We start from the raw sequence: 24,166 nt of genomic DNA, 5'->3' as shown, positions 1-24,166 counted from the left end.
TCCGTGCCACAGCTTCCTCCCACCCTGCACAGTGTCCACACAGGCAGGTGTGCAGCTTAAGGCTCAGGCACCTTGTGTCCTTCAGCGTGGGAGAACAGGGACGGCCTGGGAAGAGCCTCCCAAAGAGATGTTCCCGTGGCTGCTCTCCATCACTGCTAATGGACAGATGAGTGGGGCAATGATCTGAAGGGAATTGTTATCTCTCTGGAGTTGCAAGTTGCTCAAAGTGGACTGAAAGTGCCTTAGAAAGTAATTTTAATTAACACTTTTAATCAGTGATCAAGCATTCAGGTTGTTCAGGGAGGTGCTAGGTGCCCCATCCCTGGAAGTGTTCAGGACCAGGTTGGATGGGGCTTGGTGCAATCTGGTCTAGTGGAAGGTGTCCCTCCCGATGGCAGGGGGGTGGAATATAAGACCCTTAAAGGTCTCTTCCAACCCAGACTATTTTATGATATAAACGTGGCTGCCTCTCGTCTCTTTGGGGGTTATTTTGGCTATTAGACTGTTACATAAAACAGATATCCCTGTTGCTATTCCTGAATGATGGTGTTTGGAGGTGCTATATTTATTGCTGAACACACCAGTTTCCTATCTGGGTCTAGATAACACTGGGAGTAAGAAGTATTTAGCACGGTAGTATCTCATAACCAGTTTTAGCTGCCATTATTGCAAAATGCTTAAAAAAAATCCTGGCACAAAACTTGCTTTTCAGCCCTTTCCAGATCCTTTGAGCTCAGAGCAGTTTGTGCAATTCATTGAAGTTCCTCCTGTGTGAGACTTGGCTCCTTGTGTAACAGGATTGGGAATACTTTCTTACTTCAGGATTCACCTTTTTGCCTTTGAGGGATGTGAATCACAGGTGAATTGTTAAAAGTCCACTATGTAGTGATTGTTAAAAGTCCACTGTCCACCTTTGATCTCCTCAGCCTGCTTGTTAGGCACTGTGGATTTTCTCACGCTCAGCAGAACTTTTGTGTGCTTAGCCTCCAGCAAGTAAGAAGTTCCCCAGGTGCCTAGCAGAGCAGTCAGGCACGCTCTCCAAAAAACAATCCAGTGCTTTAGTGTGAAAAGCTAAGGCCAACACTTCCTCTCTCCCTCAGCCACGAGGAAATTCCTGTGGACTTCTATGGCAGTAGGATGTGCCCTCTCCTCACTGCCAACTCCCTGTCTGCTGGAGGTTTTCTCAGGAAGGGCCATCTGCTGCATGTAATGAAATCGTCTCTCTTAAAAGTCAACCTGTTGAGGGATCAGACTCTCTGCCCTGAGGTCACAGCAGCAGAACACCCCCGAAGCCGGCGGCTGCTTCCCGGCTCCCAACACCATGCACGAGCGCAGCGTCCTTTGTCCTGCAGCACCAGGTCCCAGCCCGGGCCCAGCCTGCTGCTAGAATGCCCAGGGAGGGCCCTGCGGGTGAGTGTGCCTTTGGGGGCTCGGGGGGATTGCACTGCAAACGTTACTCGGCTGCTTTTTGCTCCTGGGAATCGTAACAGACGAGTGAAGGAATAAGGGCAAGTTACGTTATTCTTAAGGCATTACACGACTGTAGTGACTTGTAGTGTTATTGAACAGGAAATAGGATTTGTTATGTGCTCCTGCTAAAGAATAGTAATTTTTCCATATCTTGATAGACTGATTTTTTTTAAATGCATTGCATCTAGAATTCTGCTCAATGTTTCTAGAATTACACTGGTACTATTTCCACCGAGTCTCAGCAATATAAACTTGCAAAAGTCATATGAAAACAAGCTTCCTTCTCTGAAGAATGTGTAAGTGATACCAGGTATCCTGAAAAATGCATTTTATTTGTTCTAAATACATATTGCGTGTTCTAATACTCAGTAGGTAAAAATTTTCTTCCATTGCTGAGAAAAAAAATCTGGTCACTTAGCAGAAATAGATGATTCTCAGGCTGCATGAATTGCTCAATCTGACGGGGTCAGATGCTTGGCAGATGTTAAAAATAGATTAAGACAGATCAGTGTGAAGAGTTGTGCTGTGATTGCTTATTTTAATTACTCCATGTTAAGGTCTTTGTTAGAGGCATGCAGAGCCAGTCGTTTATTATTGCATTTAGCCAGTGAATTATAGCTGGGGTGTTTTTATACCATGGGGCTGTTCACGGTGGGTGGGGCACTAAAACAGAAAAGTTGTCCAAAAGTCTCGGATGCTGGCAGTTGAAGAACCACAACATATCACAGTATTTTTGGCAATGACATATTTTGGTGATAGTTGGTTTAGGTAGTGCAGTGGTTTTTCTGGTTTGATTTCTGACAGTGTGCACTCCTTGACAAATATGCTGCTCCAAGTGTTCCATTTGACTGCGGTGTCTCGAAGGATTTATAGAAGAATAGTGTGGTTGTAGTTACTGTTTGTTACTTTGGTTTCTTTTAAAGAAAAAGCTTAAAGAGAGAACATGAGAATAAGCATTTAAATACAAGAAAACATTAATGGGAAGCTTTTTTTTAAAAGTCAAGTTGTATGTTTCTGATCATAAATGTATTGTATGTGTTTCCATATAGGGAATATAATACCTCACTTAAGAAATGCAAGTGGGTGTGTAATGTCTGTGTTTATTGCATAACTGGAAAAGTCTATGTTTTGTTCTGCTTTGGAAGAAGAAGAATGTTAAACGTAAAAAAATCTCTTTTGAGAGGTGCCCTGTATGAGGAACTAAAAAAATGTGTATATTCCCAAATATAAAATGGTTGGCAGGGTGGGAACATGGATTGGATGGAATTACAGCTGTTGGTTTCTTAGAGGAGAGTTGCAGCTATACAAACCATATGCAAACACTCTGCAGGAGAGTTAAGGCATGTTTGAGCAATATTTCCAGGGAGAGCAGCAAGGGAATTAGCATTAACCTTGGAATATAATGGCACTGGAGCACAACACTGAGATTTCCCAGGTGGCAGGGTGTGTGTTGTACACACGGTGCTGTAGTTGGTCATTTTGGGAAGGATCTGTGAGGTCACTGCAGTGATTTCTGCGAAGGATCCATGAGGTTATTGGCGTGATTTCTGTAAAGGAGCTGTGAGGTCGTTGGAGTGATTTTTGGGAAGGATCTGTAAGGTTTTTAGAGTGATTAGGACTATGGCATCTTCATTTCTCAGCTCCACCTCGTCCCACCTTTTAGACACTACTGTGTGAGACTTTTCTTGGGATCCTGTGGCTAGTGGAGATTCCTTTCTGCTTTTTTTTTTTTGTGTGGTTTCTGTTCTGCTTTTGCTGCTTTCTGCCCCTTTAATCAATATTTCTGAAATCCTGCTGTCCGTACCAGCGAGCTTTCTGGTTGGATCTGCATAATGTATGACCATTTCTGTTCATCTTAAAGAAAGGTTCTGTGGTGATTAGTGGTTTGGTTTGGAGATTTTTCATGTTTATCTTATGTGAAGTCTAATTGTACCCACCAGCTTTCTTTGTGGTTTAGCTACCTGCCAATGTAACATTTCTCTAAAGGGAGGTATGGAAATGTATATAATATGCCAGGCATGTGGAGAAGCAGCTGTTGCTAAATCTAACATTTGGTAGGATAGTCTAGGGGATAAGAATTGTTTTGCAAAAGAACAAATCCAGATCCCAAAGTTTGGCCTGGAGTGGAGGTGATAGTAGGAAACTGTGCTGTCAGTTGGGGAGTTAATTGTCTCAGACCAAGAAGCTCAGAATAAAAAACAAAGCACAAGCTCCAAATACTCCAGTGACTTTCTAACCAGGCTCTGTCTGCTGGAGAAGTGCTGCAGGAACAGGGGAGCAGACTGCATTACACTCACATCCCCATCCTCCTCATGTGTGTACAGAGAAGAAAGACTGGGCTTCTGAGTGCCAGAGTTTGGTGAAAGTTAATCCTTGCCCGGCTAAGGCCAAGGGATCTGCCAGACTTGGTGTGGCTGGGGCAGAGCAGTTCCTGCAGCCATGGCCCGTGTGCTCTGAGGCACAGGGTGGTTATGGGGCTCTCCCTTTGTGTTCAGGTACCCCTGGCCCCGTGTCAGCTCGGTGTAAAGACACCAAAGTGTCAGCTGATGAAAGGATGTTTCTGAATGTGAAACACTGTGGAATTATCAGTGTCATTGCCCGGGGTGTTCCAATGAGATATCCCTGGGTGGGCTCACCCTTCCCACTCCTTCGTGCTGCCGTGGGTGTGAGGCAGGTCCCAGGGGGCCTTTGGGGGTCATGGCATGTTTCCATCCGGGGCTGGGCACAGATCAGGTGCCCATTGTGCCGTGGATCGAGGGGTGGGCACAGATCAGGTGCCCATTGTGCCGCGGGAATGCGCAGGAGGGTCCTGGAGCTGGAGGTGGTGATAAGGGGAGCCAGTTCCTGGGGGTGGACAGACAGACAGATCCTGGGAAGGGCAGGGAGGAGCAAGTGCAGCTGAGAGATAGGAAGGAATCCTATTGAATAAGGGTGTGGGCTGAGTAGGGCTGCACAGGGAACTGAGATTGCATGATGAATAGACAGCAAAGAACAGAAGAAACTGCTGAGAGGCCATAAAGGGGATTCTTTCCACCCACTCTGGAGGACATGAACCTCACAGAAAGACACAAATTCACTACTGGACTGGTACAATGCACAAGCTTTCTGTAGGAATAATTTCCATGAATATAAAATTACCTACGAAGGAAGATTTGTGTTTTGGTTATAACTAAATAAATGAGGGGAAAATGTGATGCGAGAAAGGAAAATTAATAGCCATTTCTTACATTTAATCAAATTTGTATAGTTTTGTCAGTAATTTTTTTTCTCTTTGGTGACATTGGGATTAAGCCTGCAGCTTTTTCTGAAATCAGTAGAAGTGGCTTTGTGCCCAAAACTACATGCAAAATGGCTATTACTAAAAAAACCCCTTGTTTAAGTGTTGTTCCTTCCATGTTAAAGTGTGGTTCTTCAAAAATATTTTGTTCTCAATTAGAATAAATGATAAAATATTGAACCTTGTTAATAACATATAAAAATGGGTTTCAAATTGGGAAAAAATGTTGGCATTTTAATGAAAATAAGTTTGAGCAGTCAAATTTTATATTTAGAGTTGGAATTTCAGACAATATTTTCATATGAGTAGCGAATAGGTTTTTCACAACCAGTGTGGAGTTCTGATGAAGCCTGAATTTTAAATGGAAAAGCATGTTCTCCCTTCTCCTCAGTTCCAGGGCGTTGAGCTCAGGCTGCAGCAGAGCCTGGTGAGCACACACGTGTGTTTGATTTGCCTCAAGGGGTACCATAAAAATTCCCCAACAAGTGCCGTGGTTCTGATCAGTGAAGATGGAAAATATATTTACAGACCATTAGAGATCCAAAATAGGCATCTTTCCTTCCACGACCTGCTAACCCCTGATGTTTTAATTCCTCCTCCAAAGCTGTGCTTCACTGTCTCCTGTCATGAGCCAGGCCCCAGTTGAGCAAATAACATCACTGGTGTCCAGAGCAAGACCTGAGACAAGCAGCTGCAACACCCTTATTTGTTTCCCTGAGGAGCTGAGAGGCTGTCATACTAGCAGTTCTCTTTTCAGTTTCTATCTGAATTCAGTAATTGAATTTTTAAAAATCTAATACCTTCTATCTTCTCCCAGATTTAAAAAAATAATCTCTTTGTCTTGGATGGAAAACCATCACTTACTGCAGTTTTCCTCCTGGAACGTTATTCTGCTTTCATTTCTGTGGTTGGATCTGACAGTGTATGACAATCCAATCCAGTTGTCATCTGGAGAAATCTGCCAGCTCCTTCCCCCTCAATGTCAAAGTGCAGCTGAACTGAGACAGTGATAACTGTGCAGTACAATGGCTTTAGTAAAGGCCCTTCACGAGTCAATCTGTAGTAATAACATGTTGCCATAGCTCTTTTCAGCAGGGGAAATTAGCATGCTTTTAAAATAACTCACACCCTCCGAAAAAGAGGAAAGAGACATCTGGTCTTCTGCAAAGCAAAGATGAGGGCAGAGTTAAAAGAGTGCAACAGGGAACATTAGGCAAATGCATATTTAAGAGGAGATGGCTGAATGCTGGAGGGTACTTCCATGGCACTGTAATAAAACGGGTGAGGAAAGGATTACTCCCTGCTGCTCCATTTTTGTTCTGTTAATTATTTATATTCCTTAGAGTTGAAATGGAAAGCAAAACGTGATCAGAGCTCTGAAAGGCTGGTCTGGTTGCCAGGTGCTGTTTGTCTGTGCTCCTTGGTGCACATGCAGTCAAAGTGTTTGTCACACAGCCCAACACTGTCCCTTCTCGTGTCCTTCCCCTTAACCACCTTTGCCTCCTGCTCTTCGCCACCCAGGTGACTGCCACAGCTGTTGGAGAGTCAGACTTGACAGGAGCAGAAGCTGGAGCCAACCAACCTCATGACAAACCAAAATGACAAACATCAAGCCCAAGTGCAATAAAATCGCTTAAAAGAGAAATAGCCCTATAAAATCTAACCAGAGTGATTGTTCCATGTATTTCTGCAAGCAGGGTTTGGAACTGATGTCCCTATGATGCCAGCTGAAGGAACAGCCTGCTGTTGTGCCAGTGCCACAGGTCACTGCGGGCAGTTGCAATGTGTTGCCTTTAGTTGTCATTGCACAGGCAGCTGGGTTAGGGTTACTGCTTTAATGTCTGACCTTGGCTTTTAAATAATGGTTTCTTTTTCTGAAAATGCTTGCAAGTATGTGTCAATCGACCACCTTCTAGGAAAAAGCTATACCCATTTCAGAAGTAATTTTAAACTTCAGGTTTCTTTTATTTGCAGGTGCACAGAGCGAGATCTGCACTTTATTGACAGCTAGAATGACGTTTGTTGAACTGCAACCAGATACAAAGAACAAAACTTCCCCAGAATTTGTTGTTGTCCTGAATGAGCGCATGGGACACCTCAGGGTGAAATGAGCAAGATGGGAAACATTTTACAAAACACAGGAGTTCACCCTGTGAGGGTGAGCCATGCTGACTTCACGAGGTTCTGACTCTCCTGAAATCATCCGTTTACTGCTGGAGGAGCTCTGCAAAGCAGAAGTCTTGTCCCCATTTGAGAAATCCCACAGGCACGTGCCTAACACAGAAGACAACATGGATGTAAAAAATCTGATTAAATCCCAGGGAAATATTTCCTGCCTCAGGCATTTGTCAGAGAATGGTGATGACCTGCTTCACTGGAACGGTCTGGTGGCTGTCACTGCTGGAAGAGCAGAGGAATACTGCAGCACACAGCTGCCTTCCCACCCTACAGATGTAACCACTTGTCACACAGACAACTGTGGCCTTGACACGGAACACCCTGGATCTGGTCAGTCTCTGGCAGATGTCCAGGTGTGTAAAAAGACTGGGTTGGACAGTCCTCTAACCATGAATTCCCTGCTCAGTGAGCAGGCAGATACTCCCATAGGAAATCCCACTTATTTTGACAAAGATGATTCTGCAAATCCTGCCACTGTTCTGGAGATTTATACAGAGAAAGCTCCAAGTGTAAGTGATGACTTTTCTGATGATGACCTGGAGTACTTTGAATGTTCAGATGTGCTGACAGCGCGTGAAGATGAAATCTGGAAAAAGAAATTACAATTTTTATTAGAAAGCGATGATGAAGATGATCTAAAACTGGGTAAGGATTGTGATGGGTGTGCTTACTTCCTCAGTGAAATGCCTTGTGTGTTCCAAGTGTCAGATAACACTACGCCTATGGATACCCCCATTGGCTTCTGTGGGCATCACTCAAAATTCAAAGGAGTAAATGTAAGGAGAGACCCCTCTATGTACAGCCAGTCAACTCTGCAGACAGAGATGACTCTCACTGTTGGACACCACCGAGACAAAAGTACCAGTCTGAAAGACCAGGACAAGAGTGAAGTGCCTGTTGCATCTGCAGCCCCTGGAAATGAACCCCCCAGCAGTGAAGAAGAGGCTAATGGAAGTGGTCACCTGGCTGCAGGTTCCTCAGCTGAGAAAGCAGAGCACACGGATCCTGCACCTGCCGGGGCAGAGCCCTCTGCCAGTGGCACAGGAGCTGCTGGGACACGTCGGGCTCCAGGGACAATGACGGAGCCCGGCCCCGAGCGGGTCGTGCTGGGGGAAAGCTCCCTGCTGCTGCAGCAGGGGGGCAGGGACGTGCCCCAGGAGAACGCCCAGCACACTGTCTGCACCTTAACAGAAAGTCTGAGAAGAAACCTTTTCAAGCTGTTAAACCCTATAGAGCTCTGCAGATATGTGAGTACTCTAGGACAGTCTTTCCAGGCTGCAGCAGAGGGCAGGGAATCCAGCGCTCCCGGGCAGGAAGGTGTGCTTTCACCACAGATTCCCAGGGAGACAGAAAGCCTGCAAGTGCAGGCTGGTCTGTGTCAGCCAGAAGAGGCAGATAAAGACTGTCACTGGGAAAGGAGAAGGACTCGGGGCCTGTCTGAGCAAAATCAGATGCCAGATGAGAACATCTCACTCGGGGTAAGTAACGTGTTTATCATTTATCACTTAATGCAAAGAGCTGCTCTGCTGATTTAAATGCCATTTATTCCTGCTTGTCACAAAATAATGTAAAATTGAAATTACTTTGAAAGGTACTATTCATGTACTTCTGAATGACAGCTACGGCTGGGAGGGAAATCTGGGTTTGAAAAAGGCCCAAGTAAAGCCTAAGCTGTTCTAATTATAGAGTGAGCCTGATAATGGTGAGAGGCACTAATGGGCCTCTGGACAGCTGGATAGGGAAATCTGATATGGAGGCTACTGAACAGGTCTTAGCAAAGTAATGTTTCAACCCAAAAGGTTTCTCGAATACCTATTGTGAGCAGAGAATGCTTTGATTTACTTTCTTCTCAGTTTATACTCAACAAACAAAATTGTCCTCCATTTATGGTGCTGGAAACCTAAACCAAATCAACAGAGGTTTGCTCTGGATTTATAACAATGAAGGGAATTCAATGCAGAGAGTTCATGTTACAGAGGTGAATGGGGCTCTTTGCTTTTTAAGAACCAAACAGTGAAAGAAGCAGGTATTCCAGTTGAAATGTGCAGCCCAGTTAAAAGATAAAAGCCCCAAAGTGGTACTCTCCATGTGCTTGCATATTTGATGGTGTTGGTAGGAAACAGCTGGGGAAGTCAGTACAGCTGGACAGACTGTATGTGCAGGTATGATGCTCCACCAGTTTTCCTAAGTGGGAAAGTGGGATCATCATTTTTATTTCACAGAGATTGAAGATACATAAATACCTATGCGTGAATATTAAATCATGAATAATCTTATTATCACCAACTTTTCTGATTCGAAGGTGTACAGTTAATTGCACAGAAAAAAATATTTATGACTACACAAGCCTTTTCTAGTTGCTTTTCTTCGTCTGAGTATTGGGGCAAAAACATTTCCCAGTTCTGGATGTAGAGTCACAGTACAGTGACTTTAATCTCACCACTGGGGTGTCTTAAGCAGTCAAAAAATCACTGAATTCTTCCTGAAAGATGGCTGTAGGTTTCTCTGGTTTTATAGGACATACAATTTCAGTCCCATTTTAGGAGCACATTATGATGGGGAATACCCTCCCTCGGAATTAACCTCCCGAGAGCTTCCTGGCAGGGTACGGCCGTGAGCTGCCAGAGGCATTGTTTTATTTCTTTCCACAAGTGCAGTACAATAATTTAAATCCCAGGAGCCTCCTGGCCAAGAGCAGCTGTTATGTTCCAGTGAGTACCATGGCCAAATTTCAGATTGGCCAGTTCCTCTTGGTACCTGCAGGCAGTGTGGATTCCTTCTGTCCGCATTCCATGGCCAAAACTTTGCATTAGGTAAAAAAGAAGGATTGGTGTCCAGAAAAGGGCTAGAGCTGGGCACAACTCAAACCCCTGGTTTTAAACATTCATTAATGACAGTGAAATTTAGGTGTAGGTTCAAAATTATGTGGTCTTGAAAATGATCCAAACAAAAGCATCCCAGCTGGAAACTGTTCTTTGTAACACAAGGAAAATGTGGACAGCTTCTCACAGCTCCCATAGAGTGAGCCAGAAACTCCTCAGGGTTCTGCCTGCATAACCTAAGAAAGGCAAGAAATCATCAGCTGCTGTTGCTGCACACAGGTTGAGGTGAAGTGCCCTGGGGTGTTTGCTGGAGCCTGCTGTGTGAGAGAGCTCTGCCAGGAGCGAGGTGAGGGGCTCAGAGCAAACCCCACAGCCCACCACTTTGGAAGGGCGTTGTGTTTTCCCTCTCCGTGTGGGAATCATCTGCTGACCTCCGGTCTGCTGAGGGTCCAGAGCAGCCACGGGACTGCAGCACTAATGACCCCAGGATTTACACTTCCCCTTGGTGCCGGATTGCCTCGAACTGGAACAACCCTTGCACTGTGTCTCGTGCAGCAACTGCTGTGCTGGGGGACATCTTCCATTGGATGGTCAAGGTGGGAGGCTCCTCACTCCTTTCATGACCTCATGGTCTAGCCAGGGTGAAATTCTTTATTTACCTGGTGCTTCAAAGCAGCTTCATTAATAGTAGGTCCTAAAAGCCAACTGTGCCAGCTGTATGATGTTACACAGTGTACAGAGAGCCAGGAGGCTTTGCAGTGTCATTGAGGAGCTGGGCTCTGTTAGCAGTCAGCCAGCACCCTGTCCCTGTCAGTGTTCAGTATTCTGTCCCTGACAGTGTTCAGTGTTCACTCCCCTGTCCCTGTCAGTGTTCACTCCCCTGTCCCTGTCAGTGTTCAGTTCCCTGTCCCTAACAGTGTTCAGTTCCCTGTCCCTGTCAGTGTTCAGTGTTCGCTCCCGTCAGTATTCAGTGTTCACTCCCCTGTCCCTGTCAGTGTTCAGCCCCTGTCCCTGTCAGTGTTCAGCCCCTGTCCCTGTCAGTGTTCAGCCCCTGTCCCTGTCAGTGTTCACTCCCCTGTCCCTGTCAGTGTTCACTCCCCTGTCCCTGTCAGTGTTCAGCCCCTGTCCCTGTCAGTGTTCACTCCCCTGTCCCTGTCAGTGTTCAGTCCCTGTCCCTGTCAGTGTTCAGCCCCTGTCCCTGGCAGTGTTCACTCCCCTGTCCCTGGCAGTGTTCAATGTTCACTCCCCTGTCCCTGTCAGTGTTCACTCGCCTGTCCCTGGCAGTGTTCAATGTTCAGCCCCCTGTCCCTGTCAGTGTTCAGCCCCTGTCCCTGGCAGTGTTCAGCCCCTGTCCCTGGCAGTGTTCAGCCCCTGTCCCTGGCAGTGTTCAGTCCCTGTCCCTGTCAGTGTTCACTCCCCTGTCCCTGGCAGTGTTCAATGTTCAGCCCCCTGTCCCTGTCAGTGTTCACTCCCCTGTCCCTGGCAGTGTTCAGCCCCTGTCCCTGGCAGTGTTCAGCCCCTGTCCCTGGCAGTGTTCAGTCCCTGTCCCTGTCAGTGTTCAGCCCCTGTCCCTGTCAGTGTTCACTCCCCTGTCCCTGTCAGTGTTCAGCCCCTGTCCCTGTCAGTGTTCACTCCCCTGTCCCTGTCAGTGTTCAGCCCCTGTCCCTGTCAGTGTTCAGCCCCTGTCCCTGTCAGTGTTCACTCCCCTGTCCCTGTCAGTGTTCAGTGTTCACTCCCCTGTCCCTGTCAGTGTTCAGTGTTCACTCCCCTGTCCCTGTCAGTGTTCAGTGTTCACTCCCCTGTCCCTGTCAGTGTTCAGTGTTCAGCCCCCTGTCCCTGTCAGTGTTCAGTTCCCTGTCCCTGTCAGTGTTCAGTTCCCTGTCCCTGTCAGTGTTCAGCCCCTGTCCCTGTCAGTGTTCAGTGTTCAGTTCCCTGTCCCTGTCAGTGTTCAGCCCCTGTCCCTGTCAGTGTTCAGTGTTCAGCCCCTGTCCCTGTCAGTGTTCAGGGATACCCAGATGCCAGCATGGACAGTCCCACAGGTTAGACAGACAATAGGGTTCTTGAAATGACGTGCCCCCTTTCCCATGGGTGTGAGGGCTCTCTGTCCAGTGCCACACCAACAGCAGGCAGGGACGGATCGACCACGTCTCTAACACGTTTAGCAGGAATTCCACAGGTTCTAGTAAAAGCTGTGATTGAGGCTGCTGTGCCTGTAAGGAAGAGAAAATAAAGGCTGCTTTCCAGAGGTTAGAGAGGGAAGTGGAAGTGGCAGAAGGAGCACTAGGCTCAGTCCAGATGCTCAGAACTGAGAACTGGAACTGACTGTAGAGGCACATCTAGGCTCACATGCCCCTTGACTCGGGAGAAGGTGTGTGTCTAAACTGCAAGACCTAGAGACTGACACCTTCTGAGAGCAGAGCTGAGCAGGAGAGCAGGGCACTGAGGGGCAGAGGGCACTGGGGTGTGGAGCTGAGGCTCCTGGGCTCAGGATTTCTGGGTGAGTATGCGCTGGCTGAGGAGTTTTGAAGACGGTGTGGTGACAACTGCGTGGAGCTTGTGGTGGGAACAGCAGTAAAAGTCATTGACAACAATTTTCTATATCTCTTCCTTCCCCATTGTCCACAGCATGTGGTCAGCTCCACATTCTACCCAAGCTGAATGGAGAAACAGAAAGGATGAAAGGAGTTGCAGCTGAAGTGGGTGGCTTTTGCAGCAAAGGAAAGCAATATTTGCTACAGCCGGTAATCCTTTTGCCATGAACTTCTGGAGCCTAAAAAGTCTGAGCACACTGTAGCCCATGGGAGATGCTTCACTACAAATCCTTCTCTAAGGAACAACACGTGCTTCCTTTCAGACTCATACCCAGATTGATTTCAATCCATTAGATTGATAGTACAAGTCAGAAACTTGACTGTTGAAAAATATTAAAAAAAACCCAAGAACAAAAACAACCTAAAAAAAGTACATTTCAAGCCAGGACTAGTTCAGGCCCGTGTCAAGCTGCATTTTTAATATTTAATTTTTAATTACATTTCTCTGTTTTTCTTCTCTGTAGAATCAAGGTGCTAATCTTGAAAGTGTTACCCAGAATTGTGAGAACCTCTGTATGGAGCCCAAAACAGAAGGCATCTTCAGGGCCTGTGAGAGTGTGGGAACCAGCCAGCCAGCTGCAGAAATGCTCTCTACTGAAAACACACCGCAAGCAAAGAATGCAGATTTACAGACTTCTTCTCTACACTGTGCTCCTTGGGATAAGAGGGAAGGTTGTCACCAAGAAGTCTTCTCTGGACAAGAAATTATTAGTGATGGCAACAGATCAAAGAATGACGCTTCAGCTTTTCCTTTATGGGGTGCAGACTCTGTTCCTGATAAACAGGAACGCTTGTGTGCTGTTCTCTCTTCTGCAAAGCTGTGTGATGAGCCAAGAGAGGGAGAGCAAAGGTCTGGGTTTGACATACATGGTAGCAGTGCCCCAGATATTCCCTGCAGCCTATCAGGTGATGAGCTCGCGTTCGAAGCTAATCCCAAGTCAGTCCTGGAATCTGGAGAACCTGGGTGCAAAGGAGATGCTGATATATCTGCAGTGCATGACAAGCTGTGGAAACTTCTTCATGAAGATGACTCAGACTGTCAAATCCCATTTGCAGACAGGGGGATCACAAGCTTAGAAATGAGGCCGACAGATGTCAAAGTTAGAGAAGTGAACTTTGGGCAGGAGACCTGTTCCGGTGATCCTTTGCCAATGGATCTGATGGAAGAGCAGGAACCCGTCACAGAGCCAGCCAGTCACCTCAGCACTGGGAAAGCTGACTGCAGTGTTCCTGATACCCTCCTTCAGAGAGCTGGAGCACGTAAGGGTGCATCCCTAGGAAACATTTGTCTGGCACAAGTGGTGGGAACAGAGGGTGCATGTGTAGGTTCTGGTGCTGGAAATGAGATGGAGACCCTGTCCATTTGTACCTCAGCAAACAGCATCCTCTTCAGCCCAGGGCAGTGCTGCAAGCCAAGGCCAACAGATAGGAGTGGATCCACTGTGGCTTGGGAAGGAAAGCTTACTGTTAATAATGCTTCCCAAACATGGGAAGCACATTCTCCCCAAAGGTTCCAAAGTGCTCAGAGTGGTAATTTAGCACATCCCGAAGCAAACCCAGCTGATGTGTCAGATACATTGTATGGGACAGCTGGACAGTTACTTCATGCTGAACACAACATACCCTGGATAAATGAGTCTGTACCTGGGGAAGGCTGTCATTTTAGGGACTGTTATCCAGCAAGAGGAGGACTGACTTATTTCCCTGAAGAAAAAGACATTTTCCCCAGTGAAAATACCTGTCAGCTTACACATGCAGAACACTCTTCTGTTAACACCATACATAAAAGTTATGAAGTGAATTTACAAGAAGATGGAAATCACTCAGACTTGAATGCACAAAATGACACTAATTCTGATAGTTGCCATCTTTCAAAAATTAATGGCTGTCAGGATTTTCAGGTTGTTTCTAATGCACAGAAATACCGTTCTGTAATGCAATTGCCTCCTTTAATTAAGACTCCTGAAACCATAACACATGAGAATCTACCCCAAAATACAGACCAACTGACAGAAATAGCAAAACAAGAAGGGGCATTCACTCCCTCTTCCGAGGATCCGCTTTTAAGCGATTTTTATCTAGAAGTGCCCAGCTGTGAACCAGGTAAACCAGGAGGAGAACAGAGAGAGGTTTACACAGCTGATGAACACAGGGCTGAAACTTCCTGTGACTCAGGAGTTAGTCAGGTTTCAGGGAGTCAGACTGCAGTGTCCCCTCATTATACAGCAGAACAACACGTATTTTTTGTTGACAGCACCTTCGAGCCTGATGAAGAGTTAAAAATAGATTCTTCAGAGTATCCCACCTGTGCCTCCCAAAGTGTAACGTCAGCCAGTCCCCTGCTGCCCAGGAAGGCTCCAGGTGAGCACCACAGCACAGCAGAAAAGGATCGAGGTACGGGGGATCAGTCGGATTCCCAGCCACTGACTGGGACAGAAACACTGCTGTTCCTCACACCTGCCAGCCACTCAGAGGGCCTTCTTCCCAGTGCAGCAGCAGTGGCGTGTCCTGGCACTGGAAGTCAGGTAAAAACTGGCTCCACACCCACTGGAGTCAAAGGAAACAGAAACTTGGGTATGCTGGAAACTTGCTGCAAAGCATCGCAGGATCTGTTCCAGAGGGTACCTGGAGAGACCGAGGGGGAAGCAGCCTTGTGTGAAAATGCACAGGAGAGTCCAAGAGCTGTTGAATGTAACTCAGATGGAGCTGAAACAAAGGCTCCTTTGCACACTTTAATTAGCTCCCAGGCTCAGAGACAGATTATGAATACTAGCACAGAGCAGTCCTGCCCTGACTTGATCCCCTCCAGCAAGGTAACTGAGGCTGATTATTCAATTAAGTCCACTGAACACGATAAAGAGGAAGAAGTCAGGACAGCAGAGAGTGTAGTAAGTGCCTTAGTTAATTTGCCACCAGTAGGTTCAGGGAGCAACCAGTGTTTTCGAGAGCAAACCCCCTGCAGCAGAACTCAGCCCTTCTCCTTGGCGTTGGCCACGTGTGATCCATTCCCAGTCAACGCAGAAAGGCAACGAAACCAGGAAGGGTCCAAATCCTGCCAGACACCACCAGCTGCTGCAGAGCCTGAGCCCATCAAATGTAAACAGGACACAGCAAAGGGTGGGCATTTAGCTGCCGGAGCTAAGAAGAAATTACCATCAGCAACTCTGCCCAAAAAGCCCCGACTGGAGGAGAAGGGAAGTGTCAGCAAGGATCCCAGCGCTGTTAAAAAGTCTGGGAAGAGCGAGGCAGGCGTGACTCGGAAAGAAGACAGAAAAGAGCAAAGGAAACTCATTTTGAAAAAGGATAGCAAAGGTAAGAGAAAACTGATTTTCTTTTCTGTCCTTTCCTGCCGTTCTGGCTACTGTGTGAAATTCAGAGTCTTGAAATGCACCGCAAGCCTCCTGAAGTCTGAGTCAGCTGAAGGTGTCCTGCCCTCCTGGAGTTCTGTTCCCAGGTTTGGGCACTGAGTAATGGGTGCTGTGCCCATGCCACAGGGCTGAACCCTCCTGAACATCCTTTTTCCAGTTGGCAAATCTATTCAGTTTATGAACTTTGTAACCTGTTTGAAATAGTCACTGCCTCATTGGTGTCTTGGAGTAACTTTTCAGGGATGTACAGTGTGATGGTACCATGTAATTACACAGGTGTAGGAGCTGCAAGCCCAGTACTTGTTCTGTTCCCTCAGGGCTATGTTCCCAGTTATGCTCCTACACTGTGGCTCCCAGTGTAGGAGCAGAACTGCAACTGCCCCCTCCTGGTTACCCCAAGATTTATTACTATCAAAGTATTATTGTTAGCAGTAGGGTGCCCCTGATAAACATAATTCTTTGCAGTCCTCACCTGCTGATTGCTGGCTGGTTCTGCATTCCTGTTACACCTGACACCGAGGAAATAAGCAATATTAAACTGACATAGGAAACATGTCATTGAAAGGAGGTGCAGGTTGCTGCCAGTGCCTGGGAGGTTGCTGGCAGGTAAAACACCATGCAGACAGGAGTAGCAGCAGCGTGACAGCTGGGCAGATGAGGGATTTGTTGTTTCTATGGATACTTTACAAGGACCGAGATCTTATTTTTACCTTCTTGCATATTTCCTGTTCACATCATAAAATGATTGAATAGATCAGAGCAAGACTGAACAGTGGCTAAAGGTAAGTTACACAGCTGTGAAGCTTTTCAGACATTCGAATTACAGTGCAGTCTGGGGAGACTTCTGCTCTTCTAATCACATTTTAAAAGCCAAATGTGTGGGAGGAGAGACAGGTTCCTTCAAAACAATGGTGACTGAGCAATGCCTGACCTGTTTCCCTTACCTGAGGCTATGCTTGAACAATGTTTTAAACTTTCAGGCTGCATCAGATAAGACTGGTTTAGGGCTGGAATCCGGGGAAACCCAGACTGGATCGTGGCCAGAATTGAGAAGAGGGGGGAAACCTGGACTGGACTGTGCCAAGGATCTGGAGTGGGGGAACTCCTAGACTGGATTGGGGCTGGAATTGGGAATAGCGTTGAATTCCAGGTGCCTGAGCCTTTGAGCTGGCTCCAGCATTCCTTCAGTGTTACTGCAGGGCCGGGATCCCCAGGGCCATGTGCCATGGCAGCTCACTCAGAGCTCAGCAGCTCAGAGCTCACACAGGAGGAAACAGAACGTCTCGCATTTTGCATCTCTTACATCGAGCAGGGATGTGTCACTTGAGCACAGGGATGTGTCATCATCCCAAAACCTTTCCCTATGATGTCGATTCCCTTTCTTCCCAAGTCCCCTCCCTCCTCCTGCTCACGGAGCAGTGTGTGAGCAGTGGAAGGTCCCAGCAGAGATCCAGGCTGGCTGGAGCAGTGTGTGAGCAGTGGAAGGTCCCAGCAGAGATCCAGGCTGGCTGGAGCAGTGTGTGAGCAGTGAAAGGTCCTAGCAGAGATCCAGGCTGGCTGGAGCAGTGTGTGAGCAGTGGAAGGTCCCAGCAGAGATCCAGGCTGGCAGGACCCTTCCGGACTGGGCAGAGTGCTCTGAGGGATTCTTGGATTAGTGCTGTTGGATGGTCAGTGTTTAGCTAAAGAGCCATGCCCTGTGGCTGCGAAGGTAGGGAACTGATCCTCTGAAAGTGAAGAGGGGAGCAAAGACCACTGACACTGCCAGATGCAAATATTCAGCTGCTGTGGGCTCTCCACAGGGCTGTGTTTTACAGGAAATGGGGCCATCCTTGCATCTGGCAGAGTCCCAGCCTGGCAGGGTATTAGGTATGTTCCACGAACACCTTGGAGACTCCTCACCTCCTGGGACTTAAAGTCTTTTCTCTCAAAGGCTGTGGTCAGCTAAAAGAATCTACTAGTTACAAGTATTCAGGCACAAGCAGTCCCAATTATTTACCAGGGTTGTCGGTGTTCATATTCTTAACATGAAATGTTAAAATGCCAAAACAACATCATTATCTTCTAATCCTTAATTGTGGCTCTTCTGTTTCCAGCTCCCAGGCTGCTGAAGAAGATCCAAGCAGAGCTGTTCCCTGAATGCTCTGGGACTGTGAAGCTGTGCTGTCAGTTTGGTGACATTCATGGTGACTCCACCATTACATGGACTAAAGATTCCAAGATCCTGGCTCGGCTGCAGAGAAGGTGAGTGAATGTTTCTGAAGGACTGGGAGTTCCTGAATAGCTTTTGGGAAGATGTGCCAGGGATTCACTCTTGTACCTGTTGAGAGGATTAGTGCAGTAGGTGCAAACCCCAAGTTTAAACAGGGTAATTAAGAAGCAGATCTTCTCCCAGTGCACTGATATTGGTCATACTTTGCATTCCATCACCTCTCAGCCTGTTCCCATCCAGTCTCATCCAAATTTCAAGTACTTTAAAATATCAAATTAAGTTTGAAACTCATTTAATCTAGAGGAGGATGGCCATTATCAGGATCCAGCTTTTAAAATTCTAGTTATTTTCCTCCATAGCAGTAATGACATTCTGATCACGTAGCTCTTAAAATCTGTTCATAATGTTTCAGAAATACAAAATTAATATTACCCAAAGCCAAAAAAAAAAATAATATGTATTTCCTTTTGTAGAAAGGTGACTCCTCAGAGGTTCTTTTAAGCAGAGAGAAAAAGTTGCCTGTATTGGTTAAACTTCCCATGTCATTCTGATTCTGTTTTAACTATTGTGATTTTGATTGTTGTACTGCAATATCCGTTGTAGTGTTAATACATATCATTATCTGCTAAATAATTTGGCTGTTTTTAATAAACAAACAGTGCAGAGAGATCAAATTTACCAGTTTTTCCAGAGATAACAAGTAAGGTGTGATGACATGAAATACTCTGTTGCAGTGCTCAGGATGACTCTCCTGTCTCTCTGGAAATAGCTAAGGCCAGTAACCAAGACCAGGGAATGTATTATTGCTGCCTGAGTAACATGTATGGAAAGGTGACTGCTGAGTTTCATCTGACTGCTGCAGGTAAACCTCAGTTTTTCATTTGGATTACTAATAATGTCAGCTTCCATTCATAGTTTTTACTACAAAATCAATTTCTTTGTTTCCTTGTAGTGTTGGAGCGTCTCTCCAGCTTTCAGAGTTATGAAGGTAAGTGTGAAGTGCCTGGCATCACACAGACACACACACACAGAGCTCTAGGTCCTTGCAGGTCCCCTGCTGTGTAACTGTACTCCAGGAGAGCCAGCCATGAAGCTTTGGAATGCTTTCCCCATATGTTAGCTCATGTTCAGTGACACTCAGCATGTGTGATGTGCTGCAGCTAAAGATAGTGCCTTGCCAATGGCTTTGTCATTCCTGAGCACCCTGCAGTGATCGTGGGCTCCAGCTCCTGGGTTTGCTTTCTGGTTCTCAAAGAATAAAATTAAACATTTATTTCCTTGCACAAATAAAGACAGGACTTTTCAGGTAACAGGACTGTATAACTTTTGATCCAGAGAGAATTTGAGGTGGAGTTAAGGAGCGTCCTAATTCTGGTCTTCTCTGTGCACTGTTTCCTCAGTGCTTCAAAGAGAGGCAGTGGTGTACAAGCCTAAACCAGAGGTGACTGCAAGGGCCAGCTGGAAGGACTTCCTTGTAGTTCTCCCATTTATCTTCTTCTCTGATGTTTCCTGAAATGTTATGGTTAGAGACACTTGAAGTGCCATTAGAATTTTTTACTAAGTGCTTAACCACTTTTTTTCCCCTTATGAATATTTTTCCGTTTGGATTCCAGTGATCATTTAAAGGGGTGAAATCCATAGTCTTCCCTGATTTCAGCTGTAACAAACATTTTTGAATGCTCCCTGGAGAGATGCATTCGCTCTCCCACGTCCCCCCTTTCCCCGTGCCCGCAGAACAAATTCCCGTTGTGTTCCAGGCGTGGAAGAAATCGAGTTCATGCAGCTGCTGTTCCGGGAAGATTCCCTCAGCGACAGCTACTTCGGCGGGAACCTGCGCGGGGTGATCGCCACGGAGGAGCTGCACTTCGGGGAGGGGATGCACCGGCGGGCGTTCCGCAGCCGCGTCAGGCAGGGGCTGGCGCCCGTGTTCGCACCCGGCCACCCCTGCGTGCTCAAGGTGCACAGCGCCCTCACCCACGGCACCGGCAGCAGGGAGGAGCTCGTGCAGAAGAACTACAACCTGGCCCTGCAGGTGAGCTGAGTTCTCCCCCCAGAGGGGGAGAACTGTGCTGGAGCATCTTCAGACCGCTGAGCTGTGAAGTGTTCTGAGCCATACTCCATTGGTGTATCTGTTTGTAACACAGGAGTGCTGTGTCCAAAATGCTGCAAGAGAGTATGCCAAGTTATATGCAGCTGAAGCTGAAACGTTGGCAGGCTTTGGGGAGGTACCAGAGTGAGTATATGTAGCTTTTTATATACCTATATGCTTATATATAGTGTCCTGTGCCATGGCAGCCCACTGACTGCTAGGAGTATTTACTAAAGAGGAAACCTGGGAACAGTGTTACAGCTCTCTTGGCTTGTTTTAGACTGTTCATTCACTCTCTGAGATTACTGCACGCTTTTGTCTGTTCCTTATTCCCCCACTGAAAGAATTCTCTGAATTTTACTAGTTTCTATCCCTTGATTTCAGGATCATTCCGATTTTTCTTATTCATCGCCCTGCTAATAACATCCCCTATGCCACAGTGGAGGAGGAGCTCGTTGGGGAGTTTGTGAAATACTCTGTCAAGGATGGCAAGGAAGTGAACTTCCTGAGAAGGGACTCTGAGGCTGGCCAGAAGTGTTGCACCTTCCAGCACTGGGTGTATGAGAAGACCAGTGGGAACTTGCTTGTCACTGACCTGCAAGGTGAGTGCACTCCTGAGGAGGAGCAATTTTTACCTGCCTTACGTTCTTGTAAGAAGACAGTTTTGAAGAGAAGAACAAATCTTACACTCTTAAGGGGAGAGTTGTTCTTCCATTTGTGCCCTTAGTGAATCAGGACACTCAATATGAGTCAAATCTGGATTTTTGGCTCACCACCCAGAGGTTAAGGAAATGGCTTGTAAGTGAAAGCCTTCAGGTGTTAATGACAACCCAGTCCTTCCCTTTTTCTTGTATTTGCTCACCAACAATCCCTGAGCAGTGGAATGCTCCACACTCAAGTCTTGACCAGGTTTGAAAAAACATGTTCCCTGAAAAAGAGGAACAGTGAAGAAACGCCCCTGCTTGTGTTTGCTAAATCCTCCCTCAGCTCCTGTGGGTGTGCTTCCACCTGCAGTGTGCACAGAAGCACTTGGGACTGGGGAAGACAGGCCCTTCTTAACCAGAAAAACTTGGAATCAGAAAATATCCCATATTCTTTTACAAGAGAAGGCAGGAAAATTAGCAGCAAGGCATCTAAACAAGATCCCTGAAGTAATTTAAAGGGAGAAGAAAGAACAAAATCTTAGCACAGGAAAACAAGCTGTGCTCTGTTTATCACCCTGACAGCCATAAACCAGTGTATGAGCCTGACTTCTAGAAACTGCTGGTGACACAGAGAATAAGCATCCTGGTTTTAATTGGGGCACTTAAAACGCTTTGGAAAAAATGTGACAAATAATTAAAATGGAAAAGGTGAATCCATAAATAATGGATCTGAAGCTCTTCCCAGAAATTCCAGTGTAACCTGAGCTGTGTGTTTCCTTCTGCCCTGTAGGTGTGGGGATGAAGTTAACGGACGTTGGCATAGCAACCCTGGCCAAGGGGTGAGTGAAATGGGAGTTCTCAGCATGGGGCTGTGCTTTACACACCTGTCTCTTCACAGTTCTCAGCATGGGGCTGTGCTTTACACACCTGTCTCTTCACAGTTAAAGGGGGTGCGGAGGGTGCACTGGAAATTTAGTCTTGTTTTAAACCTAGAAGAAAACAATCCTCATCTGGTCTTTAACTTCTTTTTGTTCCTATTTATGGAGACCCACCTGTAATGGAAACACCTTTATTACTCTGCCCAAAGCAGAGCCAATGCTCATGTCAGCAGAGGGCGAAGCCGAGCTAGGAACCGGAACGCCTGGGAAGCGTTTTTAATGTGGCCACTGGGGTGCACCAGAGCCAGGCAGCCGAGCCTTAAAATCAGCCATTCGGTGGCTTCTTTGGCGAACAGAAACAAAACTAACCCAGCAGAGTGCCTGGCTCTGAGTGCACGCGGTGAGCCAGATTAGAACTGTACACGAGTGCTCAGGGATTTATCCAGGAATGGTGCACACAAAGGAGGGAATCGGGAGCACAGTGACCCAACCATCAGTGCTGGTTGCCAGGTGTGGATCTGAAACTCTGCCTGCTTCTGGGGCACTGACAAGTTTAACTTTGCTGCACATGGCAACAGAGGCGTTTGTCCCCCAGAGCCTGGGAACAAACACAACATTCCCCCTTCAGATTTCAGGAAAATCTGGTTTGAGTCTGGGAGATGGGCTTCTCTGGGGCTTTTGTTTCTGAGTCAGCTGTGGGTAATGAGAAGTGCTGTGCAAAGAACCCTTGTGGTCAGGCTGGGAGTGGTCCGTGTTTGGTGTTCTGAGCATGAGCCCTCTGGGGCAGGCTGTGCAGTTCAGAAGCCATGGAGGCTCTCCAGGAATGGATCTTCCCCAGTCACACCCCACAGGTCTAACAGCACTGGTTTGAATGGAGCTCCCAGGCCCTGCCACACCGAGCAGAGCGAGGGTCACTGGAGCTGTGCAGAACAAACACTGTGTCTGGGAGCACAGGGGGCTGGGGGGAGCAGTGCCTAACAAAGAGCACAGAGCTGGAGAACTCATGCAGACCTGTGGTCTCACATCTGTAGCTTAGTTCTGCCATGGCCTGCTGTGAGCCCTGGGGCTGTCTGCACACTGCAGAGCAAAGCCAGGCTCACCTGTGCCTCACAGGTCCCACATGGACAAGGAGCGTTACCTGGGGCACCGCTGCAGCCACAGATCAAATGCAAACCAGTTATTTTAGAGAAGGGGAATGAGGGTGGCTTGATTTAGGAGCAAAGCTAGTAAATCAAAATAATAATGTGATTTTAATATAAATGTTCCGTCTCTTGTTTGCAAGATACTCATGCTCTTACTTGTACTGCAAATATTTTTGGCATTTGTTGAATTCTAAAGCTAAAGTTAGTTAGCAAACCATTCAATTATGCATTTAAAGTGTCTGAGCAAGTGTTATTGTTTCTGCTCTTTGTGCAGATGTTCCTTCAAAGACACGCAGGAATTGACAAGTCCCAAACACAAATAGCAAAGCTGTTTAGAGAGGCTTTTATTTACTTCATAAGAAAAGTATGTAAATAGCTTCTGGTTCTGATAACACCTCGTGCAACAACCTTATCTCCTCATGGGGGTCAGCACAACTGTGCCCAGAGAATGATGTAGCATGGATTTCATGTGTGTGTTACTGAGACAAAAATAGCCAGCAGACAATTGTATTCCCAACTAAATGTAATGAGGAACAGTAGCCAGGACCCAGCCCACAGAGCTTTGCCTCTGTAATGCTTTTCCCTCTTCTGTCACTGCTTGTAACCCAGTTCCCTTCACCTCTCACAGGCTCAGTTTGAGTTTTTGTGACAATCAGTGCTTCTCCAGCCAGCTTGGGTGGAGGAGACTTGCTTAAGGTTTCAAGTTGCTTGTGAGTCAGAAACCATGCTCTGCCTCCCTGTGCTGAAAATGAATCTTGAAATCCCATTTGGCTGTTTTTTTCTTTGTTGCTACAGATACAAAGGGTTTAAAGGCAACTGCTCGTTTTCCTTCATTGAGCAATTCAGAGCCCTGCACCAGTGCAATAAGTACTGTGAGATGCTGGGGCTGAAATCCCTCCGAACCACTCATCAAAAACAGAGGAAAGCAACATCCACGAAAAGCAAAAACCTGCCCAGCTCATCGACTGTAAAGAAAATGGTGCCCAAGAAGGCCAGAGAACACAGAGACTTCATTTCTTCAGAGCACTGAGTCACAGTGTCCCACCTTGTGAGACTGCTCTCGAGGACACAGAGCGGTGACAGGCACCAGTGACCTCAGGGGGTAACTTTGGCCTTTTGCCTTGTGACATTGTTTTGGAGTCATCCTGATGCTGATGTCAGCAACAAAGGAAGGAGCTGATTCTGTGCTCTTGGTTCCTGAGATTTAACACTGGGGCAAGATTTTGAAGACAAACTAAGCCATCTCTGGGTTATTTTACAGCTGTCCTGTGGATTGGTATCTCCACATTCTGAGTGCAGCACAGCTCACTGAAGAACATCTTCCCTTCTCTGTGTCTGCACCCGTGGCCCTGTGGGTTCAACTGCTAGGGAAACATCAATATATTTAAGATGCCACTTAGTACAAGTTTTGCACAGTATTATTGCTCAGGCTGCTATAGAAAAATTGTTTTCTTTCCCAGATTTTTGCATATTATAATCCTACTATGATTCTACTCTT

At 46.7% G+C, this 24,166-nt stretch overlaps 1 protein-coding gene across 1 annotated transcript; it reads left to right on the top strand.

Moving 5' to 3' along the window:
• Nucleotides 1-943: 943 nt before the first annotated feature.
• Nucleotides 944-24,161, top strand: LOC135407598 (alpha-protein kinase 2-like). Its single transcript, XM_064642776.1, has 11 exons — nucleotides 944-1,410; nucleotides 6,722-8,403; nucleotides 12,803-15,650; nucleotides 17,800-17,947; nucleotides 18,650-18,777; nucleotides 18,868-18,903; nucleotides 19,673-19,947; nucleotides 20,060-20,148; nucleotides 20,389-20,606; nucleotides 21,439-21,487; nucleotides 23,464-24,161. The coding sequence occupies exons 2-11, from the start codon at nucleotides 6,913-6,915 to the stop codon at nucleotides 23,696-23,698; spliced, it is 5,517 nt and encodes a 1,838-aa protein (XP_064498846.1). The 5' UTR covers nucleotides 944-1,410; nucleotides 6,722-6,912; the 3' UTR covers nucleotides 23,699-24,161.
• The last annotated feature ends 5 nt before the right edge of the window (nucleotides 24,162-24,166 follow it).

The sequence above is a fragment of the Pseudopipra pipra genome, chromosome Z (genome assembly GCF_036250125.1).
Source record: "Pseudopipra pipra isolate bDixPip1 chromosome Z, bDixPip1.hap1, whole genome shotgun sequence".
Classification (NCBI taxonomy): Eukaryota; Metazoa; Chordata; class Aves; order Passeriformes; family Pipridae; genus Pseudopipra; species Pseudopipra pipra.
This window is presented reverse-complemented; position numbering and strand designations above follow the sequence as displayed.